Source organism: Nannobrachium achirus (assembly GCF_963921795.1).
Source record: "Nannobrachium achirus genome assembly, chromosome: 12".
Lineage (NCBI taxonomy): Eukaryota > Metazoa > Chordata > Actinopteri > Myctophiformes > Myctophidae > Nannobrachium > Nannobrachium achirus.
This window is the reverse complement of record NC_137832.1, coordinates 33,597,658-33,625,397: the sequence shown is the minus strand read 5'-3', so window position 1 is coordinate 33,625,397 and position 27,740 is coordinate 33,597,658. Positions and strand designations below refer to the sequence as shown.

The window sequence follows — 27,740 nt, the reverse complement described above, 5'->3', positions numbered from 1 at the left end:
CATAGTAAAAAACGAACAAAAATATCGTTTTCTGAAGTGTCACTATTAATAAATCCTTTTGTTATGCCATTTCAATCACATTTATTAACTCATTGAGTGCCTATCCCGAATTAGTTCGGGATATATGATCGTATCACAGGGTGCCTATCCCGAACAAGTTCGGGATATAAAAAAAAAAAAAAAAAAAAAAAAAAAAAAAAAAAAAAAAATTTTGAAAAAAATTTTTTTGAATTTTTTTTTTTTTTTTTTGGACCCCATCAAATCTGGTGAACATGATTTCAATCGCGATTTTGCATGTTCCACCCCCATACAACCCCATCTAACATACAGGGCAGCCATTTTTGTTTACATTACATGTAAAACATAAGGGCGATTATCTCAAGAATGCCTGAACGGATTTCCAATCGGATTTTTTTGTTTGAAAGCTGTGAACAAACTGCACAAATCCACTCTGGATTGCATTGGATTTTTCAGAGCTCATTCTTCTCTGTTTTTTTCCCATGCATGAGGTGTGCAAGGTTTAATCATGGCTAAGTTGACGAAAATAAGGCTTCTAAAATGCTTGGTAGCCAATAGCTAACTTCAAGCTAACTTCATCCTCTTCCTGTACATGCAGTCATGCACAAAGGAAAGTGTTCAGGCAAGTCATGGCTGCAGGGCTTCTGCATATACCAGCATATCTCTATGGGATTTTCTCTGGCCACTGGGCGCCCTCTAGTGGTGAAAGGGGTGGCACTAAATGAGTTAAGAATATTGCATGACCAAATTCAGAAGAAATGCTTCAAACTAACTTTTGTTTTATGACCCATCGTCCGTCTACATTGGACAGTTTTGTTATTCAGAACTACCTAAAGTAGAAGGTAGGACAAAAAGCTGTCCAGAGGGGTGGGTATTTAACATAAGGATACAGCCATGAAAGTTGGGTACAATGTGGGCACAGTCTCATCTTTGCGTTAGTAAATCTTTTCCCACATTTTAGTTTTTCTCTCTTCTTGACTATATTCCACCAGCTCTGATCCCCTTTGTAATAAATGCAGACAAATGCAAACACTCAAGTGTTTTTCCAAGAAGCTATTCATGTTGAGACATGAGCAGTCTACATTGTGGGGAAATACTGTAGCTTTGTCAAGAATGAACAGATAGAATTTGCAGACAATTGAACCCCTGCTCACCTGCCACACTCAAGTTAGAAAGTTACAAAAATGTTTAGATGCAGACACCCCTCCAGTCTGACCATCGGAAACAAGATTTTTAAATGACTCCTGAACGGTTTGTTTGAAGCATGCAGAGCCATTAACAACTTACTGTAGCAACCGTCTACCTATTGCATCTCACTCTGTGCAAGGAGTGTGCCAGCAAGTGAAAGAATGGATGAGAGATCTCATCACTGCTGGTCTATGAATGAACCGAGGTAACACTTATGCATCAGACATATCATTAGATCACAACAGATCAACTAGAAGATGAAAAACTAAAAGTGGAATCTTTCATAACCATCTGACTTCAAGTCAAAGAAAGAAAAATGTCAATGCCATGAGTGTGAACCGTGTCTAATATCTATTGACATAATCATCCCCCCTCTACATCTTCCCTGTTGCTCGCTAATTGTTCACTAAGAAAGCAGATATAACGGTATATTCTGAAATGGAATATTTTGGTCATTAGAATTACAATGTAAAATTATTCCGCTAATTCAAGCACTATATGCCAACTAAAAAAACAAAACAGAAACCGTTTTATTTCAAATCCTGAAATCCCTTGGTCCAACGGAAAAGATCAGTAGGTCCCTATTACCAAATTGTTAACCAAAAAATCCTGACAAAAATACTTTATTATACTACACTCTGATATCTCATCTAGAATGACTAGAATGAAAAAAGAAAAACAAGAATTAAAGAGAACGTACAGTAAAATATCCAGAAAAGGGAAGTGAAAAGAACAAGGCACTAAGTTTAAGATTTGAGACCAAAAGTCAGAGGTAGCAGTCGCAGAGAGGGAGAGGATGAAATTCAAAGCATAAAAAAGGGAAATGCGTCATGTGTTTATCTGTCCTTGGATCCAAGCTTCTCGATCAAGTCCTGCAGGGGAGCAAGCTCACGCCGATCAATGAGGTTGAACTCCTACAAATTGACAAACAAATACACAGATTTTAAGATTGTCATTTGTAAATATAGTATTGAGGGTCTGTATAGTTGGCTAAATAAAAATGACCCCATTGGTGCCACCATATTAGGACTTAAAGGGCCATTTCACCTCTGGGACAACCCTATCTTATTTTATTGTTGTTTGGGACACACTCAACACAATCCTGAGTTATTTTTTGTGTTCAATCTGTGTTTTGATATTTTAGTATTTCAGCATGACTAGTGATGCATTTTGCATCATCAGTGATGCGTTTTGCATCATATGATGCAAAACACATCAATAGTACATGCAGAATTACTAAAATATCTAAAAAAAAAAACAGATTGAACACAAAAAATAACTCAGGATTGTGTTGATCGTGTCCCAAACAACAATAAAATAACTCAACTCAACTCAACTCAACTTTATTTATATAGCACATTTACATGACAAGTCAACCAAAGTGCTGTACAGGTTAAAAACAAAAAAGCAACATTGCAGTAGCATACAAGACAATAGCATACAGTAGAAAAATTATAATCAATCATTTAGCAGCAATAAAGGAAATCAAGTGTCACTAAAAGCCAGGGAGAAAAAATATGTTTTTAACAGGGATTTAAAAATGGCTATTGATTGGGCGGCTCTGATATATATGGGCAATTTGTTCCAGAGCCTAGGAGCTACCGCTGCGAAGGCCCGATCGCCCCTTGTTACTCTATTTGTAGCTAACTCCGACAACAGCAGCTGGTCGGCCGACCTTAAAGCTCTGGCTGGGGAGTAGTTAGAGATGAGATCAGCAAGTGAAGGGGGTGCCATCCCATTCCTGATTTTAAAAGCATACATTAAAATTTTAAAATCAATTCGGTAGCGGACAGGAAGCCAGTGGAGCGAAGCTAGGATTGGGGTAATATGGTCACGCTTCTTATTGCCGGTAAGGAGGCGTGCTGCTGCATTCTGGATCAACTGTAGGCGTCTGAGTTGTGATTGATCTATACCGGCATACAGAGAATTACAGTAGTCCAATCTCGATGAGATAAATGCGTGGATGACCTTCTCAAATAAGATCGGGTTGTCCCAAAGGTGAACTGGCCCTTTAAGAACTTGGGACATCGATTGATTGATTTAATACTTTCCAAAAAGTACAGAGGTACAGTTATTATACAATAATGCTAAAAAGGAGAACACAAAAAACTATGAGGGCTTGTTTCCATTGTGGTCCTATGTAGGGATGTGAAAAAAAAAATCGACGCGTCGATCGACTCATGCTCACCGCGACTCAAAAAGTACGAGTCGAAAAATCGAAAAATATATATATTTTTTTATTTTTCTAAAGTTTTTCCCCCAAAAATGACTGTTTTAATCGTTGTTCAAAAAGGTTATAAGCGTTAATGTTTTCCAAATGTGAGAGGACCGGGTGTGTGTGTCTGTGTCGGAGACTGTTGTGCATGCATGCGGCGCTAGTCAGGTCCGCGGACTACTGGTTGAGAAACACTGCTGGACCGGGATGATGCGCGCGTCATAGCAGTGCGACTCTATGGACTGGATGCGTTTTGTTTACCTCCTGCCTCTGCATGCATGCTTGACACGAAAGCTCGCTTGTTAATGGCAGCGTCGCCGTTGTGTGCGATGATCAAACCACACTACTCGTCGTTAACGTTAATGCGACACACCGGGGATATATGAGAGCGAGCGGTCAGCGCTCCCGCACGTTCCATGGACTTATTGTCACTCCGCTTCTAGTCTCTAGAGAACAGACTCCATGCTAACAAGGAAGAGCAATTATGTATTATCATTATTGATGCAAGTTCTGATGGGTGCAGCATACGTTGTGTTGTTTAAAGTAATGCGCCGTTGTGCTGCTCTCCTCTCAGCTGCTGCTTAGCGGAAAAAAAGTGAAAAAAGTCGATCGACGCGCCGATTTTCGGCCACGACGCGTCGATTCGCAAATATTGCGTCGATTAACATCCCTAGTCCTATGTTCAATTCATCAAGACATAAAAATAAAGACATACCATACAATAAATCATCAATACTAGGAGCAATAAAAGTATATTTACAGAAAAACAGAGGGGGGGGGGGGGGGGGGATTTAGGGGAGGGTACGGAATAGGGAAATTATTTTCGGTTTTGTATCGGACAATAAGGAAACACTTGGGTGAAAACAGAAATAAATAAGATTATTTAAAAAAATATATACACACACACACACAGGTAGTAAAGATTTTTTTTTTGAGGGGTCAGATAGGTAATCTCTTCCTAGGGATAACATTGTCACCCACTCTGATCGTAAAGTCTTACTGAGGCCCCCTATGAGTCATGCAAAAAGTTCCATTCATTGTAGTTTCATAGGGATTTTGGACTACACACCAAATAGTAAATGGAGATGCTAACTTTCAGCCTGTAAAATGACATCAAATCAAACATTAAACTTTATTAGAATGTGTGGTAGTCTCACCTGAACAAAGAAAATGAAGTGCTTGAACGAGGTGTTAAGATGGGCCTCCTCCTGCAGTTGCATGACTGAGTCAAAATGCTGGTGGTAGATGTGGGCATAAACCCTGAAAAGACGTTTCAGGATGGTCTTGGCCACGGACATGAAATTCTTGGGAAACGGCACTCCTACAGACAGAATGATTATGTCAATTAAGGTCTGATTTTCTTAGCTGGTTGAAGAAGAGTTCTGGTGTTGTTCCTGGATGTTCATTTCTTCAGGAACATAGGCCATCATGGGAAATGCTTTACAATTAACAAATAAAACAATTAAGTTAAACAAGCAAGGAGTATGTTCAGGTAAATCAGATAATTTCATTGAATTATCGATAAAGGTATTGCAAAAAGAAATTTACAATGGTCCACTTCTTCTACTGTAACATTCTAAATAGGTGAATTGGTACAGCAACTACCCCCACGACCCAATGCCAGATAAGCAGTTGAAGATGGATGGAACTAAACATGTAGCCTAGTTGTTACACAACAATAACCAGTAAGACTCCCTAATCGGGAGATAAGCGACCGTAGGTGGCTTATCTCCACAAATAGGGCAAAAATGTGTTTTTCCAAAATCTTCCTGATCCATGTTGATGACATGAGTGTAGACAGGCTGTGTAGTGATATTCGTGATTTTAGGGCAAAAACTGTAGGAGCAGTGTCCAAAAATGTGTTTTAAAAATCGGCCTGAAGGTGGCGCTACAATAGGGCCATGTGAGAAATGAGGGGTGGGGTCTCCGCGTTGCCTTGGCGGACGAATAGGTACCGGCCCCGGCTCTCCCGGACGCTCCTAGCCCGAGTTACGGCATTTTATGTGCGCTGCAGTGGCAGGGGGTCCTCCACTGGGGGCGCCACCACTTTTGCATCCGTTCTGGAGCACCAGGAGTCGGTTGTCCCCGGGAATTCCCTGTGAGCAGCCCCGTTGGGGTGGTCATTTGGTCATTTTTGCACATTTGGTCATTTTTTACATCTGGGGGTCCCCCAGGGACCTGGGGGTCCCTGGGGCTCCGGGGGTCCTTGGAGGTTGTAGTTTGGCAGGCAAGGAGTGTGTGTGTAAAATCTGGCATCGATCGGGTCAACGGGTGCGGAGATATAAGCAGGGAAAAAGTGTGACGTGTGAGCACATTTGGTCATTTTTTACATCTGGGGGTCACCCAGAGACCTGGGGGTCCCTGGGGCTCCGGGGGTCCTTGGAGGTTGTAGTTTGGCAGTCAAGGAGTGTGTGTGCAAAATTGAGCATGGATGGGGGCAACGGTTGTGGAGATATGAGCAGGGCAAAAGTGTGACTGACTGACTGACTCAGCCACGGACAGCTGGTGGAGGTTTCTACAGTAAGTAGCTCCCTACAGTCGCAATTATTAACCAATAACCATTTCATTTTCCTAGAAGCAGCTGTATTCCTTTAATCTAAACATTGAATACAACTCACCGATTTTGGAAGGAAAAAGTGTCTCATCATCCAGTTGGTCCTGTACCCAGGTCATCAAGTAGTCAATGTACTTGGGAGCAGAGCATTTGATGGGCTTCTTAATATTAGTTCCATCAGCCCAGTGGTATTCATATCTAGACACAAAGACAGAAAAGGTCTCAGATGAAAGATGGAGCCATCAAACAAGGTTACTACTGTTCCACAGGGCATGCCATCAGACACTTTTTATGGTTGATTGTGACAATGTAAAACAAGACATTATCGTTTCCTAAAATTGAGCATTGAATGATTCGACATTGGCTTGTGGTGTTATCATTCCATTGTAAATATGCGGTACAATAACTATATAGATACTAATTACCAACTATGAACTGGATTTGCGAAGAGAATACTGTGATATTTTAAACAGCTTGCGTCTGTCATTATAATACTTACAAAATAAAACACTGGAAACAGGACATGAGGCCCTCAAGCAATTTAAATAAAGAGGAGAGAGGGATTACAGCATGAAAAGGCTATAATCAAATTTCTATTCTGATATGAGATTTGTTTCACATAAAATTTTAAAAAAAGTTCCATTCTCCACAACACATGGCATGCCTCTATTTCCACATGCAAAACATACACTGGTTGCAGACTTAGTTAGCACACAAGACATTTGTTGTGCTATATTAGCAGCTAAAAACAGCAAAGAAAGGAAAGAAGAGGATCTACAGTGACGTTCTTCATTGTGACTGTGTCAACAGGAAGCAAAGCCAGGTCTCTTCCTCTCGATTACAGTCGGGAGGCCAGAAAACAGGGGAAGTACCAACTCAAGACTCTAACAAGACAGACTCTAGTCTACAGGAACTGCATGCAAGCTATAATACCTTTTTGTTTCGTTCATGTGATGTTCAGATGCTTCCCTACCTCAAGAATGGTCTAAAATCACAGAAAGTGGCAAATGCATGGTTTGGTTCTCGGATAATCCCCCAAAAGTGGAATCATATGCCATAATAACATTTTTACATTTTGAACTAGAGGTCTAGGGCCTTTAAGGATGTGCTGAATTAGAGCTGGCGCACACTGGCTGTGTGACTTCGGTAAAAGAATCACGGTGAGCTACCGTTTAGGTTCTTTATTCACAGGATCATTTAATTATGTGTCATTGACACCATTCCGGAAAGAACAAGTCAGCAGTTTAGTGGCCTTGTGGAATCCACTGCGAACTGGATTCTGTCTACCATTCATATTATAACCAGTAAGACGCCTATGGGCGAAAAGCAACCTCGCACAAATTCGCACAGGACGGAATTCATTGTGATGTCACAACAGGTCAGCAGCTACAGTATAGACATTGACGCGTTATTCACTCACGGATGTACAGACAAGATGTGACGGTTTTCATAGTTAACTGCGACCTTGGTCGCAAATAATATATTTATATATATTATCATCGGCTGTTTATCTTTTGACCAGCTTTGAAAGCTGGTAAAAAACACAGCACAAACTGTATTGCAACTTAGAGGTGTAAATACATAGTTGAACCGCTTCAGCACACAGGTGGACACATTTACAGACAGAGTGACATAGCACCCACATACAGACAGCCTCCTTACAATAGTTTATTATCGCCCATCAATAGCCTCAGAATCTGAAGAGACCCTGCCCAGTGATTAGGCACTGACAACAGTTATGTTAACTGTAGTTGCAGGTATCCAGAAGGTGGCATACTGTACCAGTTTTGTTTCCCATAGCTTCATTTGATTAGCCAGGTAAACACACAAAGGTGTCACATGTGTTTCCAGTTCAAATCTGCTGCAGATCCAATCAAAACAGACTATGAAACACTGAACCGGCAACCTTTTGAACAGGACTACAATTATGAACAGAGCTGATTAGCTACAGGTATGTCTTAATATTTAGTATTAAGATACTGGCTTGTTTCACGTAAGCCCAGTCCACACCAATGACTCACACAACACAAGAAGTTGCAAATGCAACCACTTGCAACAGAATCCCAAATCAGCACAGACCTGCAATAGGTCAATTCAGACCGCTGCAACTGGTTGCAAGATGCAACGGGTTGCAAGTTACAAAAGGTTGCTTTGCGCACCATTGGTTGGACTGGGACTGAGTCAAAAAGAGGGAAACATTTTTTTTTTCCTTTTTCAAGTTTCAGGTACAAGTATGGTTTAATGTATGGTTTTCATGTACTCAAAGCCACAACCCCAACATTTCCCATGGACAGGTCGATGTAGACAGAAAAATTACTCCTGTGCAGACCACCATGTGACGTCTGTCCACAACTATCACCGATGCAGAGTACTGATATCGGCATCAGTATTTTAACTTTTAATGCAAGGCGGGGAACTGCCCAAATGGCATTCGTTCATTCATTTAAGTAGTGTTAATGGCTTTTAACCAAAAGAATGTTGTCACAAACAGCGGACTATGTGACAGTAAAATTTGTTTAAATTCACAGAAGCTCCCAGAGAAAAAGACATCATACATTAATTAGTCTTGCATAACCAGAGGATCGGATATCTCTAGTCTAGATACATTTCAATTCATTGTATGGGCTTGGACAGCTGGCAAAGGCAAACACTGACAGGGAAAATAATAATATACTAATAAGTAATACATTACAAACCTAGATATTTTTATTTTAGTACATGCTCTGGAAACACAAGGGATTAAGAACTGTCTGTCCTCAACATTAAGAATTACCAGAGAACCAAACCACTTGTCCATGGCATGCTTGAGCTTGCTTGACTCAATCTACACGGAGCTGGATTTTTCATATATCCTGGTTTTTCAGATATCCACATAGAAAAATATCTATGTCCACACGACAAAGATATCTAGGTCTAAAATAATCTGATTCCCCAGACCTCCACTAGGGGGACAAGCACACACACAGTAAAGTCTTCAGAGATATCCGGGTTCCATGTCTACACGGATCCAGATATCCAGATATTTTTCAATGTCTCCACTTATTTATCCGGATTGAAAAATATCGAGATTCACTGCCAAAATATCCAGCTTCGTGTGGCTGCAAGCCCCAACAGCACCAAAAAATGTCTAGATTCACAAATATCCAGCTCCGTGTAGCCATGGCCTAAGTCTACTGCCAGGCTAAAGTAGCAATGCAAAAGAAAACCATTCCCAATTACTAAATTAGTTAGATTACATATCCTCTAAATTGGGTGATCGCAGCAGACAACGGTTGCCAATGTGAAATAGAACATTGCCAACCTGCAAAAAGCATTGTATTCAAAGTGGTTACCTTGGTCCAGCAGACATCACAGAGCAGCTGGTCTCTGTGCAGAACTCTGTTATGGTGCCATAAAGCATATTGATCTGGTTGAAAAAATCCACCGCTGAAATTGAGGACAAACACGATTAAGAACCATCCCACACACAACAATGATGTCTTGTGTCAACTTCACTAATTCGTATGCCAACCACACCACAAGGTAGAACATTTGGCTACAAGTCAAAGCACTGCTTGTGAATACTAAAAGCTTTGTCTGTGTAGGTCATGTGTTTCAGGTCTAACAGAGGAAAATATGCCCAAGGCCAAATTATACCTGGGGTTATAGTAGGCCAGTGTGTTACTGTGTTTTATACCTCCATGGTATAAACTGGACAAGCCCAGAATATAGGGTATAAAACACTACACTAGCCTACTTTAAGCCCTGGGTATAGTTTGGCAGGTGTAATATTTTTGGCTGTTACACTGGTTCAAGCTGCTGCTGAGCCTATCAAACAAAGGTATAGAAAAAAAAAGGAAAGGAGTATGCCACCTTCTGAAAACTTGGGATTAAAGTTATGCACAGAGCCAATGAATGCTATTCTTCTGACACGTCTGTGTAGCTTCAGAGCCCAGACAAAGTCAGTTGTTGGTCGTTGGAGCTTAGCTCCTTCCAGGAGCACCGCTCAAAAACATGATGGGCACTCCTGGCAGTCATTTCGGCCTCCAGTCCACTCCACCCCAATAAAAACAATTTCTCATACACGTGTGAAAAGCCTGTACATGTCAATGTGAGACAGTTACAGGCTTCCAAAAATACGAAAATATCTTTCAATTTAGAATGCTTTTTAAAATATATATTGCTTATTTCCATTAGGAGGTTCAATTCTTGACTTCACTGTAATTTGTTGAAGTAATGTTCCTTGTCAAATGGTAAAATGGTGGGGCCATTGATCTTGAAAAGTAACATTTCCTTTATCGTCAACCCCTGCCAATACCCAATAGAATGCTAATTCTTAATTATAAGCATCAACTCACTGTTCACAGCAATCCATTCATTGAGGTCTTCTCCCTCAGGTAGCATTACAGCCTGTCTCAGGTTCCCACTCCCTAGGGTTGCTTCAGCATGTTTCAACAGCTCATACTGATGGGAGCCTTCTGGGATGTTCTTTTTCGGCTTGAAGGTCTTGGATGAGCGACTGCCACTGCAAGTAAACATCAGTGAGGGCAAACAAGTTATGAAACTGCAGGGTTCGAGCAGTGGATGGTGTTTTTGTCTCATGACAGGAGTCGAAGAAGACCCCTTCCTCTTTGCTCTCTCAGCCACAGCTGTTCCAGACCAGAAGCCTTCAATACAAGATTAAACTTATGTGTAATTGATACAATAAGACCATGGATGCAATTCAGTTAAAGATAGGCTGCATAACTTTTGGGTTGACTTGTTTTCAAAATAAGGTAGGCCTATATCACGATTAATCCAGACAGTCAGTTAGTCTTGACCAGTGATTATATTTGATAAAGAGCGTTCTGGTGATCCGTTTCTGTATGGAATATTTAGTAAAGAAACCAATAGTTTCGTTGGCGATCAAAACTCAAAGTTAGCTGGCTCTTTAATTGTTAGCGTTACCAAGCCAGTAAACTAGATGGCATGCCCAGAAAATAAATGTTTACCGTTAATTTGCTTTACTCTAATAGTTTATCGATCATAAAAAGGGTATAACGTGTCAACAGGCAGTGTTCAATGTCGAGAAAAGACTAGTTCCAGTTTAGCTTTAAGTAATGTTAAAGCTAACTGTCTTGCTTTGGTTTTAATGCGTCTGTTAACGCTACTAGGCTAGCTAACCCACAGTGCATTAAAATACTTACAATAGGAAGCTCATCGTCGCGAACTCGTTGGTTGATGAACTGAAAATACACCTTCGAACTCCGGTTTATAGTATGGAAGTTTTCAACAACAAACTACTTGTCAGTGTTGTTGCTAGTTGTTGGTGCTAAACTTGAAAAATCCTCTTCCTCACTGCTGTGCTCGCCTGTCTGTCGCCTTCACTATGCTGCGTCGTTGGGTCCGTCTGCAGTGTTGTCACGCGTAATGTTGCCTAGTACAAGTCAAGTTCCAGATCGCTCAAATAGTGTTCTTAATTTTAATGTCTTGCATAGCGCTTCGAAAACACGTGCACGTCATGTTCTCCAAACAATACGCGACAGTACTGGATCTTCAATATTATAATAATTATTTAGGCTATTCAAAAGATCTCCCACCCGCCCGCTGTAACCGATGTTTGGGAAACGAGCGCTGCCAAAAGTCAGGGTGGTTGCCAAACATAGAACCTGGGGAACATAGGGAGGACCCCGCAAGAAAAAGATTTTTAACATTTCTAAAATTGCGAAATAGTTTATGTTTAAGGCAAGCTCTCAATACGTTGCCTGCTATTTCTTTGGGAGCGAAAAGAGAACATTTTTGAACATGTTTGCCTATAAAATGACATTCCCAAAATAGGAACGCCACGTTGAAAGTGGTTAATAAATTAATAGTTGCATTAAACTATAATACATGTCACACATGTAGAAGGACAGGAATCAAATTAAAGAGTTGGGGACAAATATGCATAAAATAACTGAATTTGACTGAATTTTGGTTAAACGTGAACACTAGGGGGTGGCAAATGCCATCCTCCTGATGCCCCCCCCATCTACATCTACAATCAGCACCAGCCTTTAGGCTTTGAAGAAATTATTGAAGAATTTATTAGAAGGTTGCATAGGAAAAAGTACGGTTCAATTGACAGTACAAATCACTTGTAGGCCTACAAGGTCACATGACATCCTAGTAAGCTTTTCGGCTTAGACCACTTTCTTTATGTATCTCATATAACATTGAAAGACAGACGGATAGAACAGAACAGATGAATATGAATATGATGCATATGGATGGACTGGAGGTGTGTCTATGGGTGTGACCGCCGCCGTTGACGCGACCGTGCGTATGACGTTACAGACCAGGGAGGGCTGGTCTATAAAACCACTGGGCTCTGTTCCAGCTCCTGGCTCTCCTCTCTAACGTGGTGTTCTTTTCCTGTCTTGTCCATGGTAATAATCAGAATGGCAACGCTCAGGGCTCTTCAGAAATTATGCCAACATTCCCAACTTCAAGTATGTAGACTGCATGTGTCTGCATCCAGGTAAGCGGCTCTAACAAGTAACTTATAACATGATTAATCTGATCGTTGATCATTGATCAATATGATCTGAATGTACTGTCGCTTGCTTCGAACCAGTGCACCACCACCACCAGTTAACCCTAACATTAATTGCTACAGGCAGGAATAACATGCTCATTGCTCCGTAATAAACCTTTTTTGTAAACGTTATAGGTCTATCTGCTCGTTTCTTCGGCTGCAATGTATCAGGTTAATTTTGAACGATAGATTCAGAGTGCATTAATATACGATAGTTTGTTTCACGTCCCCTAGCGGTTTGCCGGTAACATTGCGAATGTTTGGCTGATGAAATCGCTGACTGCGCTTGCATTCAGTGGAGTCTGGCTGGCACCCACAGTAGACCGAACCCCTCCTCGAGTCCTCACTCAGTCTAGGCTGCTGCTGCAGTGCAGTGCACACTGCATACTCAATCAATATTACCATTGTTTTCTTTATGTCCTGAAAATATTCTCAATATATATAGGAATTAGAAAGATACGAAACTGAAATGTAGCTGAGGCTACTGCATTTGCAGTTCAGAAAGCCAAACGTTCAGCATCCCGTGCCATTATTTCTCGAGACTCATTGAATGCAGCTTGTTACTCATCTTGATTGAGTTTGAGAACAAACTAATGAGGTAATGCTCTGCACATCGCCAAGAAACACAAACCTCGTGTGTCCCGTACATGCACATCACTTAATTAAAAGGTGACGATCACGAGAAATTGGAAATAATAGATCATCAGGTGTGTGAATTCTGTGAAACTGATCTCAGTTATTATCATCTTCACAATATCATTACTGCAACCTTTTCCCAATGAACACTTTATGTCATATTATGTAAATACAGCAGAAGGTAAAGCCAATATTGATTGTGTTAGTTGGTGTGCAGCAATATGGTAAATGCATAACATGGTAATAACATAATGTTATTATATAAGAGTAGGCTTTGGGTATGTTCCAGGTGTTGCTGTCTAACAACTTCTGTGCAGTTAGCTTAATGCCGGAACACAGAGAAGCACTAAAGAGACAGTATTACTTTAAGCTGCATTGCTATCTAACTATGACAAGCCTGCCCGGCTGCCCACCCACCCACACTGCCTGTGGAGGGTGTAGATTACCACTTGCTCCTCTGATACCCATGGGGTCAACCACAACCAGCCACATAAGAAGTTCATTGGTGACAGATGACAGAGGTTCACGATGTTCTTCCCCCTTTCTCCTCCCTGCTGAACCATGCCGGGGGCACTACAGTTAAACCTGAGCCGGTGGTCAGCACAGCAAGTGTTACTTGCTCCTCTATGCCAACCAGACACCCTGACATTCTTGTGTTCATGGTTTGTTGAGTGACTGTCAATTGGATCATTCCCTATTAGAGAGGATATGGGATGTTAATTATTTGGTGTCTTTGCAGATTGAAAAAGCAGGTAGAGATTTCCTGACAAGACCTACAGTAGCTTCAACAATTTCTCTGAAACCTTGTAGACGGGCCCCTACTACTGGACGTACTTTGTCAGTGGATGGGATGATTTTCTATGGAGTTTAATTACTCATGGAAGAATGAAGGGATGGTTACATCACTCTTGATGGCTCATTACTCTTCAGTTATTACTCTTCTCTGTACATGCTATTACATAAGCACTGTCCATTTTGAGGCTTTGAAAGTTACCAGTGCCATATTGGCTTGCACCCCTATCAGTGATAGGGGATAGGGCTGTCGCTTACATGTCACTATATTTAGTCATCCTAACTGTTCATGGCTAACATCCAGGAGCCACAGGCAGTGGCGATTTTATAGGTGGGCGCGTAGGGGCATACCACCCTTGATTGGCCAGCATCAACTCTGACCTCATCTCTTGTTTTAGCTTTATTTTAATTTTTTTATTAGACTGTTTTTTACCAGATTGTGCTTTGCCATCATCATAAAAGATAATTTATTCTGTTGAATTCCTAAAACGTAAATGATCAACCAGCCCTCACACCTCAGCCTCTTTTCTATTCTCAGGCAGGAGGCAGTGATCATCTCAGGAAGGACACTAGCACGTCAGATCCGAGAGGAGGCCCGGGCTGATGTGGAGCAGTGGGTTGCTTCTGGCCACAGGAGACCCCATCTTAGTGTGGTCCTAGTTGGAGACAACCCTGCTAGCCACTCTTATGTTCTGAATAAGACCCGCGCCGCTGCTGATGTTGGTAAGAAAAGACCCATGCCCTCCAATACTCCCATGTAAGAAATGCACAACATGCATGGGGCACATGGAAGCTGTTACTTGTTTTTTAGGTGAATTCTATTCTCCCTTACCTCTATCATAGGAATCAGCAGTGAGACCATCCTAAAACCTTCAGACATCAGTGAAGAGCAACTTTTGGATCTGATCGATAAACTCAACAGAGACCACCATGTGGATGGCCTACTGGTCCAGTTACCTCTACCAGGTAAAGGGGCTACCAGCCAAGTGGATGGGGAATACAGGCGTGTTGCTGTGACATCCAAAAATAGCATTCTGTTGTTCTTGTCACTATTAGAGCCAGTAATAAACGTCCATGCATGTACAGTATGTGCTTGGATGTGGCATCATGTTAACTGAAATCATCCTTTCCTCCTGACCGTAACTCCATTTTGGTTCCTCACAGACCACATTGACGAGCGCCAAGTCTGTAATGCCGTTTCTCCTAGCAAGGATGTGGATGGATTCCATGTTGTGAATGTTGGCCGAATGTGCCTGGATCAGTCCACCATGCTGCCTGCCACTCCCTGGGGAGTCTGGGAAATTATCAAACGTACAGGTATCTGTTGATGATGTATTATGTTTTTTATGCCATGTTGATTAATTGAATACATATGGTCCCCAGGACCTTTTTGTGTTATCCTTAGTCAAAGTGTCTATTTGTGTTATTGAAAGTTATTACAGAAACCAGCAGCATTGTCAAAAGTATCCATCATAACTCCCCCCCCCCCCCCCCCCCTTTTTTTTTAAGGTATTCCTACAATTGGAAAGAATGTTGTGGTAGCAGGGCGCTCTAAGAATGTTGGCATGCCTATTGCCATGTTGCTACATACAGATGGACGCCATGAGAGACCTGGAGGTAGGTCAAGTTTTTCTATGATACTTGAAGAGGTGAGAGATGCAGAGTGCTGGTCACATCATGCTCAACCCAATTTCTGTTGTTACAGGTGATGCCACTGTCACCATTTCTCACCGTTACACTCCAAAGGAGCAGCTCCTCCAGCACACAAAAATTGCTGATATCATTGTTGCTGCTGCAGGTAGGAGTCTTCTGTTGTTGGTTTTTACTTTTCCTTACTGTAAGAATAAAAGTGACTGGGGCCGACCCTAATTTAATTTAAAAATGTCGCTGTTCAAATGTGTTTTCTCTTGGATCTCATAAAAATGTATTTGTTGTCATTGTCAGGAATACCAAACCTTATCACTGCAGACATGATCAAGGAGGGAGCAGCAGTAATTGATGTTGGAATAAATAGGGTGCAAGATCCGTTCACTGGCAAACACAAACTAGTTGGAGATGTGGATTTTGAAGGTAGTTCGTAACTTATTTTTATTTTATTTTTTTACTTCAGTCATTTCCACAGTTATATTGTACTCTCACATCTCACCTTATAATATAAATTTGTTTTTCTGCCCACATTTAGGTGTCAGGAAAAAGGCAAGCTTCATTACCCCAGTTCCTGGCGGTGTAGGGCCCATGACTGTGGCAATGCTAATGAAGAACACTATCAAAGCTGCTAAGAACATTCTGCTGTTTCCCCCTGAGAGGATCCGCTTGGCAGCAGCCTCATAATGAGCCATGTTGAATTCCTTCAACAGTGACACATTCCACCCCTATACCCTTAACCCATTTTTTTTAAGAGAAACCTGGCAAGCTCCCTTGCACACTGATACAGACTTAAAACATGATAGCTTTTAGAGGTTGCGTCCTGTGGCGCTGACGCCTTTCCTGTATCCTAACACATCAAGCCATGTCTGACTGTTACATTATACTCCTGCTGTTACACATTAATTTAACAGTTTTCAGTTTGCTATGCATTCTCATGGGACGGCTTTTGTTTTTGCTTGTCAAAATACTTTTATTTTTTATTTATCTCCATATTCATGAAATCTTTGAAGGGGTTATGTTTTGTAATTTAAAGTTGGCAAGAAGAAATGTATGTAGGTGCATGGATGATAGTTACTTCTATTATGCTTTTATTTAACATTATAAAGGTGCCGGTGGATTTGGACGGGAAAAGTATATTTATTAAGCTTTAAACAAATAAAATGTATCACAAATGCCTTTGTAAATATCTTTTGAAATAAATATCGCCAATGTGACTTGTTTCACATTTTCCTTTGCTTGGTGAACATTTAATTTAAATATTACTTTAATTTCAAATATTCTTTCCTCGTGTTCATTGCCCTTAGACATTGCACACTAACTACCCTAGCTCTGTCTTGTCGTTGACACTGTGTAACTGTCCAAATACCAGGGGAGAAAATAACTTTGACATGTCATATGATATCTATTCTGTATAAGTGAATGCTGAAGGGAGCAAATACATTTCACAAAGAGCAATGCAAATACAAAGAGCTATCTATCTATATCTATAACACACACACACACACGTTTGATTGTTTGAAGAAGTTTGCATAGGAAAAAGTAGCCCTAAAATATCACGGATAGAACACAGTAGCCTACTTTGCATATAGTGAATTGAACAAGTGAACAAAAGGGGAAAATAATAAAAAAGCAGTCATAAAAGTAGGCTAATAAAGTGAAATAGGAGATATTTATGGTGTGTGTGTGTGTGTGTGTGTGTGTGTGTGTGTGTGTGTGTGTGTGTGTGTGTGTGTGTGTGTGTGTGTGTGTGTGTGTGTGCATCAGTGTTAACCAAACAGTGGTTTGGGACCTTCTTATTATAACTCTATGTTTGGGACCCATTTGCTGGGAGCATTTGACCAAATCGCGGAGGCAACAGTCTGGCCACGCGAGACTACTGTCACAGACCCATTAAGTAAATGTCCCTTTTTTGTTTCCTACATAAAAAAGTTGCATTTTATTTAAAATAAAAACAATATATACGTAAAACAGATCTGCTATTTTCGCGTGTGTGTGTGTTGTGTGTATGTAGATCATGATGTAGTGCAGAGACAAAGCTGGCGTAGACTAGTGTAGAGTGCATGATTTCATATCACGCCTTCCTGTCTGTACGCAAAAGGAACTAAATGGCCGCATAGCAATTCGTACGGAACACATTCTGAAAAGCACACTTCCGCTTAAACCGGAAAAGACTACTAATTTGGTGGCAATAGTCTAGTCTGGACTCTGGAATATTACTAGTTTTATGAATTTAACCACCATAGATAATTTTTCTTGACCGAGAAATGGACCGCAGCAGATCACGCGACAAACTTTCGGAAAGATCCAGCAGACACGGGAGAGAGAAACACCAAAAGAAGAAGAAAAGGAGACGGTCCTCTTCATCCTCGTCCACCTCGTCATCCTCCTCCAGTCGGAGCCCCAGTCCCAGGTCTTCCAAGAAAACTTCACACAAGACCAAGAGTCAAGGTGGCGTTATGAACTGAGCTATTATTACACTTCATCCTAACGGGTTTCATACATTAACGTTAGGCCAGTGGTTCTCAAACCTTTTCACGACAAGGACCCCAAATTGACACTTATTATTCGCCCGCCGATTTGAAAAGATTTGCCAGGGAGAGGGGTCCCCCACAAGAGAATATGTTTACGACTCTAGCAGTGATTCGCTGATTCCCAAGCATTTTAATTTCAAGGACCTCCAGTTTGACATGCATTAGGCTAGGGACCCCCATTAATGGCATTTCTATCTTTGGGACCCCAATTTATATTCTAAAACATAATTTAACTCTTGAGAGTGTAAATGGTACGCTCTCAGAGTAACTCAGAGAGTGTACATGTGTAGTAGGGGGGGAGAGGGGAACCAGCCAGGTACATGTGTACACTCTCTGAGTTACAAACCCATAAGGGTCCACTTGGTTCCTATCTATGATTTAGCTGGGGACACCCTGGAACTCCCTCAAGGACCCCTGGGCTGGGGGTCCCCAGACCTCACTTTGAGAACCACTGCGTTAGGTTTGGTATCAACTGGAGTACATGATTGTAAACAGATCCAACTGACTGTGCGTCTGTTGTGTGCAGATGTTAAAGTAAGAAGAAAGAGACACAGAAGTTCCTCAACATCCTCGTCCAGTTCATCCTCCTCCTCGTCCTCCTCGTCATCTTCATCATCAGGCGATAAGAAGGCAAAGAGAAAGAAAAGCAAAGGCAAGAAAAAGAAGTCAAAGAAGAAAAAGGCAAAGCTCAAGAAGCAGAGGAAAAAGGAGAAGAGAGAGAAGAAACTGAAGAAGCAGGAGAAGAAAGCAGAGACTGCAAACACAATAACCACCTCATCAGTAGAAAAGACTCCATCAATCTTAGAGATGTGGCAGAGTGATGAAGCTACAGTCGAGCTTGGACCCGGTATGATTTGATCACGTGAACATAAAAGCATAGGATTCTGCCAAATGCCTGTTTGTTGCTTTCATGAGCAACTAATTTTGGTTTGAACTTCCAATTATTTTGTTTTGTCCTTATGTTTTGCCTACCTTTGTTTTGTTTATACAGCCATGACCGATGAACAAAAAGCCAGACTCTCCACAAAGAGGCCCCTTACCAAGGAGGAGTACGATGCCAGGCAGAGCATCATCCGCAGAGTTGTGGACCCTGAGTCGGGACGCACTAGGTATGTTATAAGCCTTCTAGTACACTAACTTGTACAAGTATACAGAGGGCTTGAGAACAAAAAATTGTCATACCTTATTGTATCAACAGTTCAAGGCTTTGTTTAATTTTCAGGTTGGTGAGAGGTGAGGGAGAGATCATTGAGGAGATGGTCAGTCGAGAAAAACACAAAGAAATAAACAAGGTAAGAAAACGAAAAGGAAATTTGTAACAAGAACTTCTTGGAAATAATTGAATATTTCTAAAACGTTCTCTCTCCTCTTACAGCAAGCCACCAAGGGAGATGGAAATGCCTTCCAGAAGAAACTAGGAATTAATAGGTAGAAGACTAGGTTACCACATATTTCCAGGACTGATACGTGAAGGCTGTGCTTGTCATCAATAATGAAGCAAATCAGTGTGCTTTGTGTGATGATGGTTGCATTCCACTTCAATAGACACAATCATTTGCTTTGCGAGCGAAGCACAGTATACCTCCTCGTTCCAAAAAGCTGTGAGGAAAATTCGTTTTTCTCCAAAATAAAGAAAAAGAAACCACTGATCCAAAAACCTAACTTCTCACAGTTCTCAGGATATTTTCAATAACACTTTTTGAGTTGCATGAACTTTAGCTGAATTTCAAATGAGTCAAAATAAATGCATACATATTGTATACAGTATCAACATGTCTTTTTCCCCCCCATACCTGTATTCGGTTAACCCACATATTTGAATGCCAGTGGTTTAATAATGTATGTAATGTGACTCAGGGTGTCTTAAGTTGGTATTCTTTCTTTCTTTTTATTTTATTTGATTGATATGTTGCTGTAAATAGCTCTGATGTAGTGACCACTTACTCCATCTCCTCTTGTTTTCACATAAAGATGTCTGCATTTGTGTGGACTGATGAGAAAAAAGGAGAAGAAAAATTAGCATTCAACAGAACAGTCTCGTGATTAAGGATACTTTCTAGATTTATCCGAAAAACTAGAAATAAAAAGGAACAAGTTACATCATTGTTTGTCATATTTTTCTTTATACACTGTACATAAAAACACAAGGAAATTACATTATTCAAAAACTAAGATACACCCTGTACAATGAAAATATTTCCCACACTTTTACCAAGGTGTTTTGTATTTACAACAAACACTGTAGCAGGGCTTTGCATTTAACAGGGGAGTAGAGCATAAGATGTTGGTAAAGTATCTTAAGTTGTTACAGATTTGTTTGTACAATTGGTATTTCCATTAATTTAAATGTTAATATTCCAAAGCCTTAAGAAAATATGGCCTTTTCCTACTGTACTTCCACACAGCACGTCCAGCATGTATTCTACTCTTTTTCATACAAGGTCAACTCAGAATAGCAGCGTTCAGTCTAGGCCTCGGGCAACAACGCTCAATATAAGGCAGAAAAGGGGAAATGTAAGGCCCCTGGTATCTTATCAGAAGCAGAAACTCCAATGATGATTGTGCAGGGTCATCTATACATTCTCTGGAGATTAATATCCAGGTAATTCAGATCTTTGAAAGGGGACTGCACCTCAATTGTCATCTTTAGAAGAGTGAATGTTTTACACATTGTCTATCCATTCTCAAATCCCTATCAATCTTACAAAATATAACGGGCAATATTTTAATGACAAGTCTGAAACCTAATATCAAAATGTCTGAAGATTGTAACTTAAACAATAGCCTATATCTTACTTTATTTTATGAGGTGCTGCCAAGGTTTTCAAATATTAGCATGAAAACAATTTGAAATCTCTGAACTCACCTTGAGCAAATGTGTTGATAAGAGGTAACGTGTAATGCAAATCATGATTTAGTATGCACATTGACTGTTCCTACTTTTAGACTTGACAGCGTCACGCATAACTCTCACCAATTTCTGGGCACTTACTTACTTACACTTATATTGTACATAATTTACATTTTGCAGATTCTTTCCATTGAGGGTTCTGCAAAGTGACCTTAACCTAAATATTATTACCTATGTGCACATTCAATGCCTCATTTACAGCTTAAGGATAACAAGAGGCAATGCCCCCACATTTAAAAAATATATCATAAGCACAATACATGACAATATATCATTGATAAAAGTCAGGTTATTTGAAGGGTCAAAGTGGTAAAAATAAAATACTATGCCAGGCAGAGTTTTACTGCGTATTGGCTGCTTTTTATGAAATTATGAAACATTTTAAAATTAACCACAGCATAGCTAAAATAACCTTACAAGGTTTCGTTCACCAAATCTATATACTCTTTAACTTATATATGTACCCCTGTAAATAATAACGAATAATAAAAGTGTATCCTGAAAGTGATTGTGGTTTTCCCCCAGAGTAAAGAAGACACTTGAAAGTGGCCTGCCCATGATCATATACTACAATATAACATAACATTATATACAAAGGCATTAAGCCTAATGCATACTTCATCGTATGACCATTTTGATAGGAAAAGAAAGGATTTTCAAGTGAAAAACTTTTTTTTTCTCTTTTTTTTTCAGTTGAAAATATCTTCTACTTATTTATATATATACGTGAAAGTATACGTTAGGCTTTAGGCATTCACTACAGTATAATTTTACAATATAGTCTTCAGAGCAGGACAGGCATTGACAAAAGGACATTTGATAGTTCTCCTTTAACATACAACATATCATTATACATTTTTCACTTTGGCACATACAGCAAACCATACAGTAATAAGATTTAACAGCAGGTCACTGTAATTGTGTAATGTGTTAAATGTCATAACAAACCAGGAACTCTTTAAACAGTATATCTATATTTAAAGGGTAATTTTGTTTTCTCACATTTTGATATTAGGATGGTTCTTCGGCCTGAGAGTAATCTAAGAAACATGTAGAACTGGAATGCATCGATTGGTTCTCTGGTAATAGCCGTACAAATCTCAAAAGTTGAAAAATCTTAAAATTGTTCATCTCAAATCAACATTAATAATTAAAAATGCCTTGAGTCAAGGAAAATTCAGAATGTTTTTAAAAGGCTTTTATCAGAAAAGAAACCTTTTTCCAAGTTTACCTGCCTTTTAAGGCTTTTATCAGGCAAAACATAGCAAGTATCACATACAAATGGATATTAGCCTATAAAACAGTTCATTTATAGACAAGATTACCTGTATTTTGTAGTTGTGTTTTGAGTTTGTAATTGTGTTAATGTGTGTTTGAAATGACCACATAAGAGTAGTCACAATGCTGTATGCAATAAAACGCTCACCTCATGAAACCTAACATGTGCTGTCTTTGGCCATTTTCGATTAAAACTGTACATAACAGAGATTCTAAAAAATTAAAAGCCCATTCTTCTCCAGGACCATGACAGAATGCATTTTTTTTTAAATATCTCTGAATCAGATAAATAGGTTTTTATCTCTGAATCAGATAAATAAATACTAAGTATTATGCAACAAAAACAGTCTTGATATCTACCTAACCCTTATGTTGCGTGTATTCCTACGTAATTAATATGCTTCTTGAAATGCATGTATGGTCTTGACAATAAGAGGATAACCTCTGTCCATAGCCATTTCTGGTGGAGTCTAGCATATTAATGGCATTGCTTTTACAAAGACTGGTTTATAGCACCAAATAATCCCAACGCTGTATTTTCTCTTTTTTTCCCCACTGCCAATCTATCTACATCTGGTGCAATCGCGCAGCTTTTCCATCCTCCTTCTGTGCATTTTCTCTGTCCGTCTTCTTTATTTACTTGATCCCACTTTCATCTCAGAATCACTTAGTTTCCCAAAAGCTTGTTCATTGGTCTTTCATTCACCCTAGCCTCATTTTGTGCTGAAAACCCCTGGTTCCAGCTTGGTGCTGCTACTTCGGCCCCAGCAGCTTGCGGTGATACTCATGCTGCGCTGGGCAGCTCCTTGGCTTTGAGTGCGCTCAAGCCGCTCCCGTTCCAATCGATCGCTCTCTGACTGGCTCTGTGTGCGCTCCGGCCTGTTATGGCTGCAGCCTGTGGGGGAGGTGGGAGCCGGCTGGGATGAGATTGAGCGCAACAGGTGGTTACGCTTCCTCAGGAACTCGCTGTTGGCACCCAGGCCAAAGCTTCCCTTACGCAGCACCATGCGAGCACTGCTGGACTTGGATGGCCGAGAGCGCTGGTTGTACTCCAGCTGGGACAGGTGGGCTGCGTAGCCCTCCGTGATGAACTGGGGAGTAAGAACAAGAGCTCATTCACATCATGGATATTAATGACGGTTTGTTACATACCAGCGTTTAACACTAGACAAGCCAAAGAGCGAATTCAATCACAGTGCTTTTACACATTTACGTTATCTTGCTTTAATGTGTTGAATGAGCGGAGTATTTGCACATTCCTACAAAGACTGACAAATGGGATCTGAATTGTTATGCGTTCATTATTATGTTTTCTTGATTTGTAAGCAGTACCTGACACTGATGCTGCATCTTCTTGGACGGTCTTCCAACAATATAGATTTGGGAGGGAGGAAGGCCAATGGCGGTGTAGACCGAGATGTCTTTGGTTGAACCGTAGCCAGCAAAAATCTTCATGTGAGCCTGGCAGCAGTAAAATGAAAAGGTTTTCATTTTTAATTAATTTGTACAGTACAGTATGACTCAAGAACGTTTAGCTCATGTGGTTATATTTAAGCTGTGGCATAAGCCACACACATTTTTCATTTCATACCTAAAACCACATTCTGTATTCTTTCCATCAAGAGCTTTGCACATAGAACACCTGCATACAAAAGTGACCCCCCCCCCCCCACTCACACACACGTCCTCCAATTCCCTGTGGCTCCTACCTCTGTAAGGGTTTTGAGGAAGTTGGCCTTGTGTCTCAGAGGGTCATGGACCAGACCGTCACAGAAGGAGACGATGCCATGAGGAAAGTTATGCTGAGCCAGCCAAGCCACCACTCTCTGCTTCTGCATGTCTGGACGTCCCGTCACATAGATGATCAAATAGCCCAAGTCCTGCCAGTGTCTGAAGTGAGAGAAAATAAGTAAAATAAGTTGTCACAGTCTCAAAGAGCTTTTACTCGACTTGAACTAGTTGATACATAAGGGAATAGAAATATAAATAATTGTGTGAGATACATATGTTTGAATCTGTGAGGCCAGTAATTCCCATGAAGTAAGGAGACTGCTACCTGACAACATCCACTGCTCCTGCCCTCACTTTGGGGTCACTGCCCATGATGGACACACTGGCAGCAAAGGAGCCATCAATGCTAAATACCACAAATTCAGTTCCACGGGGAAGAACGGTCAAGTAGCTGTCTGCAAAAGTGTGGTCTCCCCTGTGATGCAGCAGAAAGGTAGACAGAGAGAAACGTACAATTAGAGGGAATTAAAATAATGCTCTTTCTTGGTAAACATTTGCATAATATAATATACAATATGTCTTACCTCTTTTTAGCTTGGAATTAATGCATGGAGTACTATTGTTTCCAAGCTCAGACGTGTGTATACTAGATTATACTGTACATTAAACATGCTTTGATCTTGTCTTTAATTTAAGTTTTGTGGTATATTTTGTATCTGTTAAATCCTGTGTTTCTTTTTATTCTACATGCCTTATATGAGGACAACCCAATAAACAGATGTAAAATAATAATAATAAAACAGATGTAAAATAATAATAATAAAATAATTGATCAAATAAGAGTTGTTAGACGCTAAACTCACCTGACAACCATTTTGATTGGGTAGACTCCAATGCCCAGGCGCTTGCTCTCTGGGATGATAAAGGATACACGGCCACTACTGTTGGTCACCTCTGTATCAAAGTAAACCCATTCTCCTGATGGAGGCTGGGTCATGATGTGAAGATCAACCTGCACAGAATTGGAAAACAAACAAAATATGAACACACACACACACACACACACACACACACACACACACGTTATATCATCATTAATGTTATAACTGACTGATAGTCCAATAAAACTAAACACACGACACACACTCACAGCACAAACAAAACACAGAAACATATTCACAAAAGGAAGCTAAATAGTAATACCACTACTATCAAGCTAATGATGCAAGCTTGCCTTTTTAAACCTGGCCCACAAGGGGGCAGTATAGAGTGAAGTATTCTCAGTCTAAAGACTTAAAATGTAAAGCTTGCCCCAGATATTTTGTTTTATTACAAACACAAAGCACTTGACAGATAAAACATCTGAAAAGTTGAGGCCAGGATCCCCTTTTGTCCTATCATTGTGAATTAATAATCTCAGATCCACGTCCCTCCATATTTGGGCACAGACTACACACACAGGGAAGCCATGCATTAAAGGAGCATGTCTTGTTAGCATTATATAGCATATCATACAACCAGTTTTGCAGCCTCTCAAGTTGCTCAGATAAATAATGTGTGTAGTGTACACCTTAAAGAGGGCTGGTGAAATAGCTCCCCCAGTCATAGTACTTTACAGAAACTACTTGACTTTTGCCAAAGTAGGAAACTCTATTGTCCCTTTTACCTTGCTCGGTTTGCCTTTGTGATACATACAATGCTGCTGCAACGGCAAGACAAATTTAGCAGAATATAGCCTATATTTATCCAGATTCCCAACCTTGCCAACTTTGTCCTTGATGACACAAACAAGAGTAACGGGCAACACAGAATCTGGCAGCATACCACAAGTCATAAAACCAGTAAAACAAATGGCAAGAACAGCTGCAACTTTGAGGTGCTCTGCATTCATTTGATCTGATCTACTTGCTTCATTAAATGGTGCATTTATAAAACACCTTTATCCAAGGCACTTTAAAATGATGTGCAATGTGCATTACATTCACACACATTCATCATTTTATTAAGGACACTTCGAGACCAACTCGGGGAGCCCGGGTTCAAACTGTTACCAACCAATAGAACATATTCACACGGCAGCTATATTGCCATTAAATGCCACCCCGTTGACACCCTGTTTTTTCAAAGCAAAATTCAAACATGGCCGCCTGGTGAATATGGTCTATTATGTATGGTAGAAGTTATGGTAGGATAGGCCTACCTGCCTTTAATGCCTCCTTAGCTTCTGCCTGATGCGCAGCCACATGCTTTATTTATTCCAACCTGGCTTGATGTTGTGTGGATTATTAAAGTACAGTAGTACAGAGGGCTTAACTGTGAGACATTTAATTACAATTGACATCAGAGCAAATAATTACACCATTGGATATACTGATGTATCGTTTACATCACTCAAGAGGGGAGGCCCAATCCACCCGACCCAAGTCATCTCAGGAGGACTATCAACACAATCAGACAAAAATGTATCATAAATAATTTACGCAGATGGCAGAATAGCATGGGCACCAGCAGTACTAATACAATGGTCAAGCAATGCCGTTGTGTGGCAGGCTTCACTTACGTATGTATAAATAAATAGCTATCTGCAGGTATGGGACCAGAGCTGTAGTGCTCAATTCACACACTGGTCCACCAGTCTTTTGAGCAAAAGCAAGCGCCTGCACATGCACCGGCATGCACGTGTGAGACAATGAGACAGGTAAGCATTTATTTCACCAATTATCATCAATAAAATAATGTATAAAAGCAAGTCTGTTCAGATATACATCGTAATTCTGTAGACACTCATAAGGTTTATACATTAAGGATAAGAAACTCATTATTATTATGTCACAGTGACAAGAGGCCATTGAAGCCATACAACCAGTTGTCGTTGGCATTTGAGTTTTTCTATATTGTAATGATTAAAGAGTGTTTACCTTCTCCCCTGTCAAAGTCACCATGTCCAGGGGTCCATACATGAAGCGACCCGTCACAACCTGCTGATTTTCCTCAATGAACACGGCATCGTTAACACGATGGTTGGCCGTCACATTCTGGATAAAAGGTGTAAAAATATTCAGTATATGGTCACTGTTGGGTGGAAACTTTGCAGTGTTATATACAAAATGTGCATATTGAATTGCACATTTCTATTCATTTTATCACAGACCAAAAGATCACCATGCATCAAAGTATAAAAATGTAGGTCATTATTAATTAGTTCTGCAGTAATTTACACTTTTGTAGATCTTCCCCTTACTAACCCTGATCTTCACATGGGTCCTCTTCCGGAGCCACTTCTCTCGGGGTTTGGACGGAGTGAATTCTGAGACCTCTTTGCCATCCAGCTCAAGAATGCTGGAGTTCTCATGTCTCATTACCTGCAGCAGATGTTCAGGTTAAATCATACACCAATGCCTTCATAGAGGTGTGACCACCAACAAGTCATAAGTAAGCAGTAATATTTAACTATGAAACGTACCCAAATGAAAGGGTCAATTTTCACACTCTTAAGAGTTAAAATAACCGTATTTTACAGAGCAGGTATTATGCAGTAGACGCACCTGTCTCAGCAGGAAAGAGACAACATCAGTGGACTCCCAATAAGATGCGTGGAACAGGTGAGGGAGAGCCACGGTTGGGAAAGCTGTCAGAGCATCAGGGCAGTAGAGGGCAAAGTCCATTCGCTTGGTGCCCCACCAACGTGCTGCAACTGCAAGCGG

At 40.5% G+C, this 27,740-nt stretch overlaps 4 protein-coding genes across 7 annotated transcripts in view; 2 read left to right on the top strand and 2 right to left on the bottom strand.

Annotated features, from left to right (window-relative positions):
- Positions 1 to 416: 416 nt before the first annotated feature.
- mob1a (MOB kinase activator 1A) lies at positions 417 to 11,385 on the bottom strand. Its single transcript, XM_080739196.1, has 6 exons — positions 11,141 to 11,385; positions 10,313 to 10,479; positions 9,308 to 9,401; positions 6,040 to 6,173; positions 4,579 to 4,742; positions 417 to 2,120 (listed from the first exon to the last, which is right to left on the bottom strand). The coding sequence occupies exons 1-6, from the start codon at positions 11,152 to 11,154 to the stop codon at positions 2,043 to 2,045; spliced, it is 651 nt and encodes a 216-aa protein (XP_080595322.1). The 5' UTR covers positions 11,155 to 11,385; the 3' UTR covers positions 417 to 2,042.
- A 988-nt stretch (positions 11,386 to 12,373) lies between these two features.
- mthfd2 (methylenetetrahydrofolate dehydrogenase (NADP+ dependent) 2, methenyltetrahydrofolate cyclohydrolase) lies at positions 12,374 to 16,269 on the top strand (the record flags this gene model as incomplete). Its single annotated transcript, XM_080738135.1, has 8 exons — positions 12,374 to 12,453; positions 14,477 to 14,661; positions 14,782 to 14,904; positions 15,103 to 15,255; positions 15,448 to 15,555; positions 15,644 to 15,736; positions 15,883 to 16,008; positions 16,121 to 16,269. The coding sequence occupies 8 exons, from the start codon at positions 12,374 to 12,376 to the stop codon at positions 16,267 to 16,269; spliced, it is 1,017 nt and encodes a 338-aa protein (XP_080594261.1).
- Positions 16,270 to 17,764: 1,495 nt separating this feature from the next.
- arl6ip4 (ADP-ribosylation factor-like 6 interacting protein 4) lies at positions 17,765 to 20,214 on the top strand. Its single transcript, XM_080739622.1, has 5 exons — positions 17,765 to 18,033; positions 18,643 to 18,963; positions 19,108 to 19,225; positions 19,339 to 19,408; positions 19,492 to 20,214. Exons 1-5 carry the CDS (start codon positions 17,850 to 17,852, stop codon positions 19,546 to 19,548), a joined length of 750 nt encoding a protein of 249 aa, XP_080595748.1. The 5' UTR covers positions 17,765 to 17,849; the 3' UTR covers positions 19,549 to 20,214.
- Positions 20,215 to 20,386: 172 nt separating this feature from the next.
- The window catches only part of LOC308296256 (membrane-associated phosphatidylinositol transfer protein 2-like), a 60,177-nt gene continuing 52,823 nt past the window's right edge, over positions 20,387 to 27,740 (bottom strand). For all 4 annotated transcript variants that reach the window (XM_080739458.1, XM_080739460.1, XM_080739459.1 and 1 more), the window contains 8 exons: positions 27,582 to 27,730; positions 27,282 to 27,398; positions 26,955 to 27,071; positions 24,900 to 25,048; positions 24,362 to 24,511; positions 24,015 to 24,195; positions 23,638 to 23,766; positions 20,387 to 23,396 (listed from right to left, as the gene is read on the bottom strand). In XM_080739458.1, the coding sequence (XP_080595584.1) occupies positions 23,019 to 23,396; positions 23,638 to 23,766; positions 24,015 to 24,195; positions 24,362 to 24,511; positions 24,900 to 25,048; positions 26,955 to 27,071; positions 27,282 to 27,398; positions 27,582 to 27,730 (1,370 nt within the window). In that variant the 3' untranslated portion in view covers positions 20,387 to 23,018. The remainder of the gene's footprint in view (positions 23,397 to 23,637; positions 23,767 to 24,014; positions 24,196 to 24,361; positions 24,512 to 24,899; positions 25,049 to 26,954; positions 27,072 to 27,281; positions 27,399 to 27,581; positions 27,731 to 27,740) is intronic.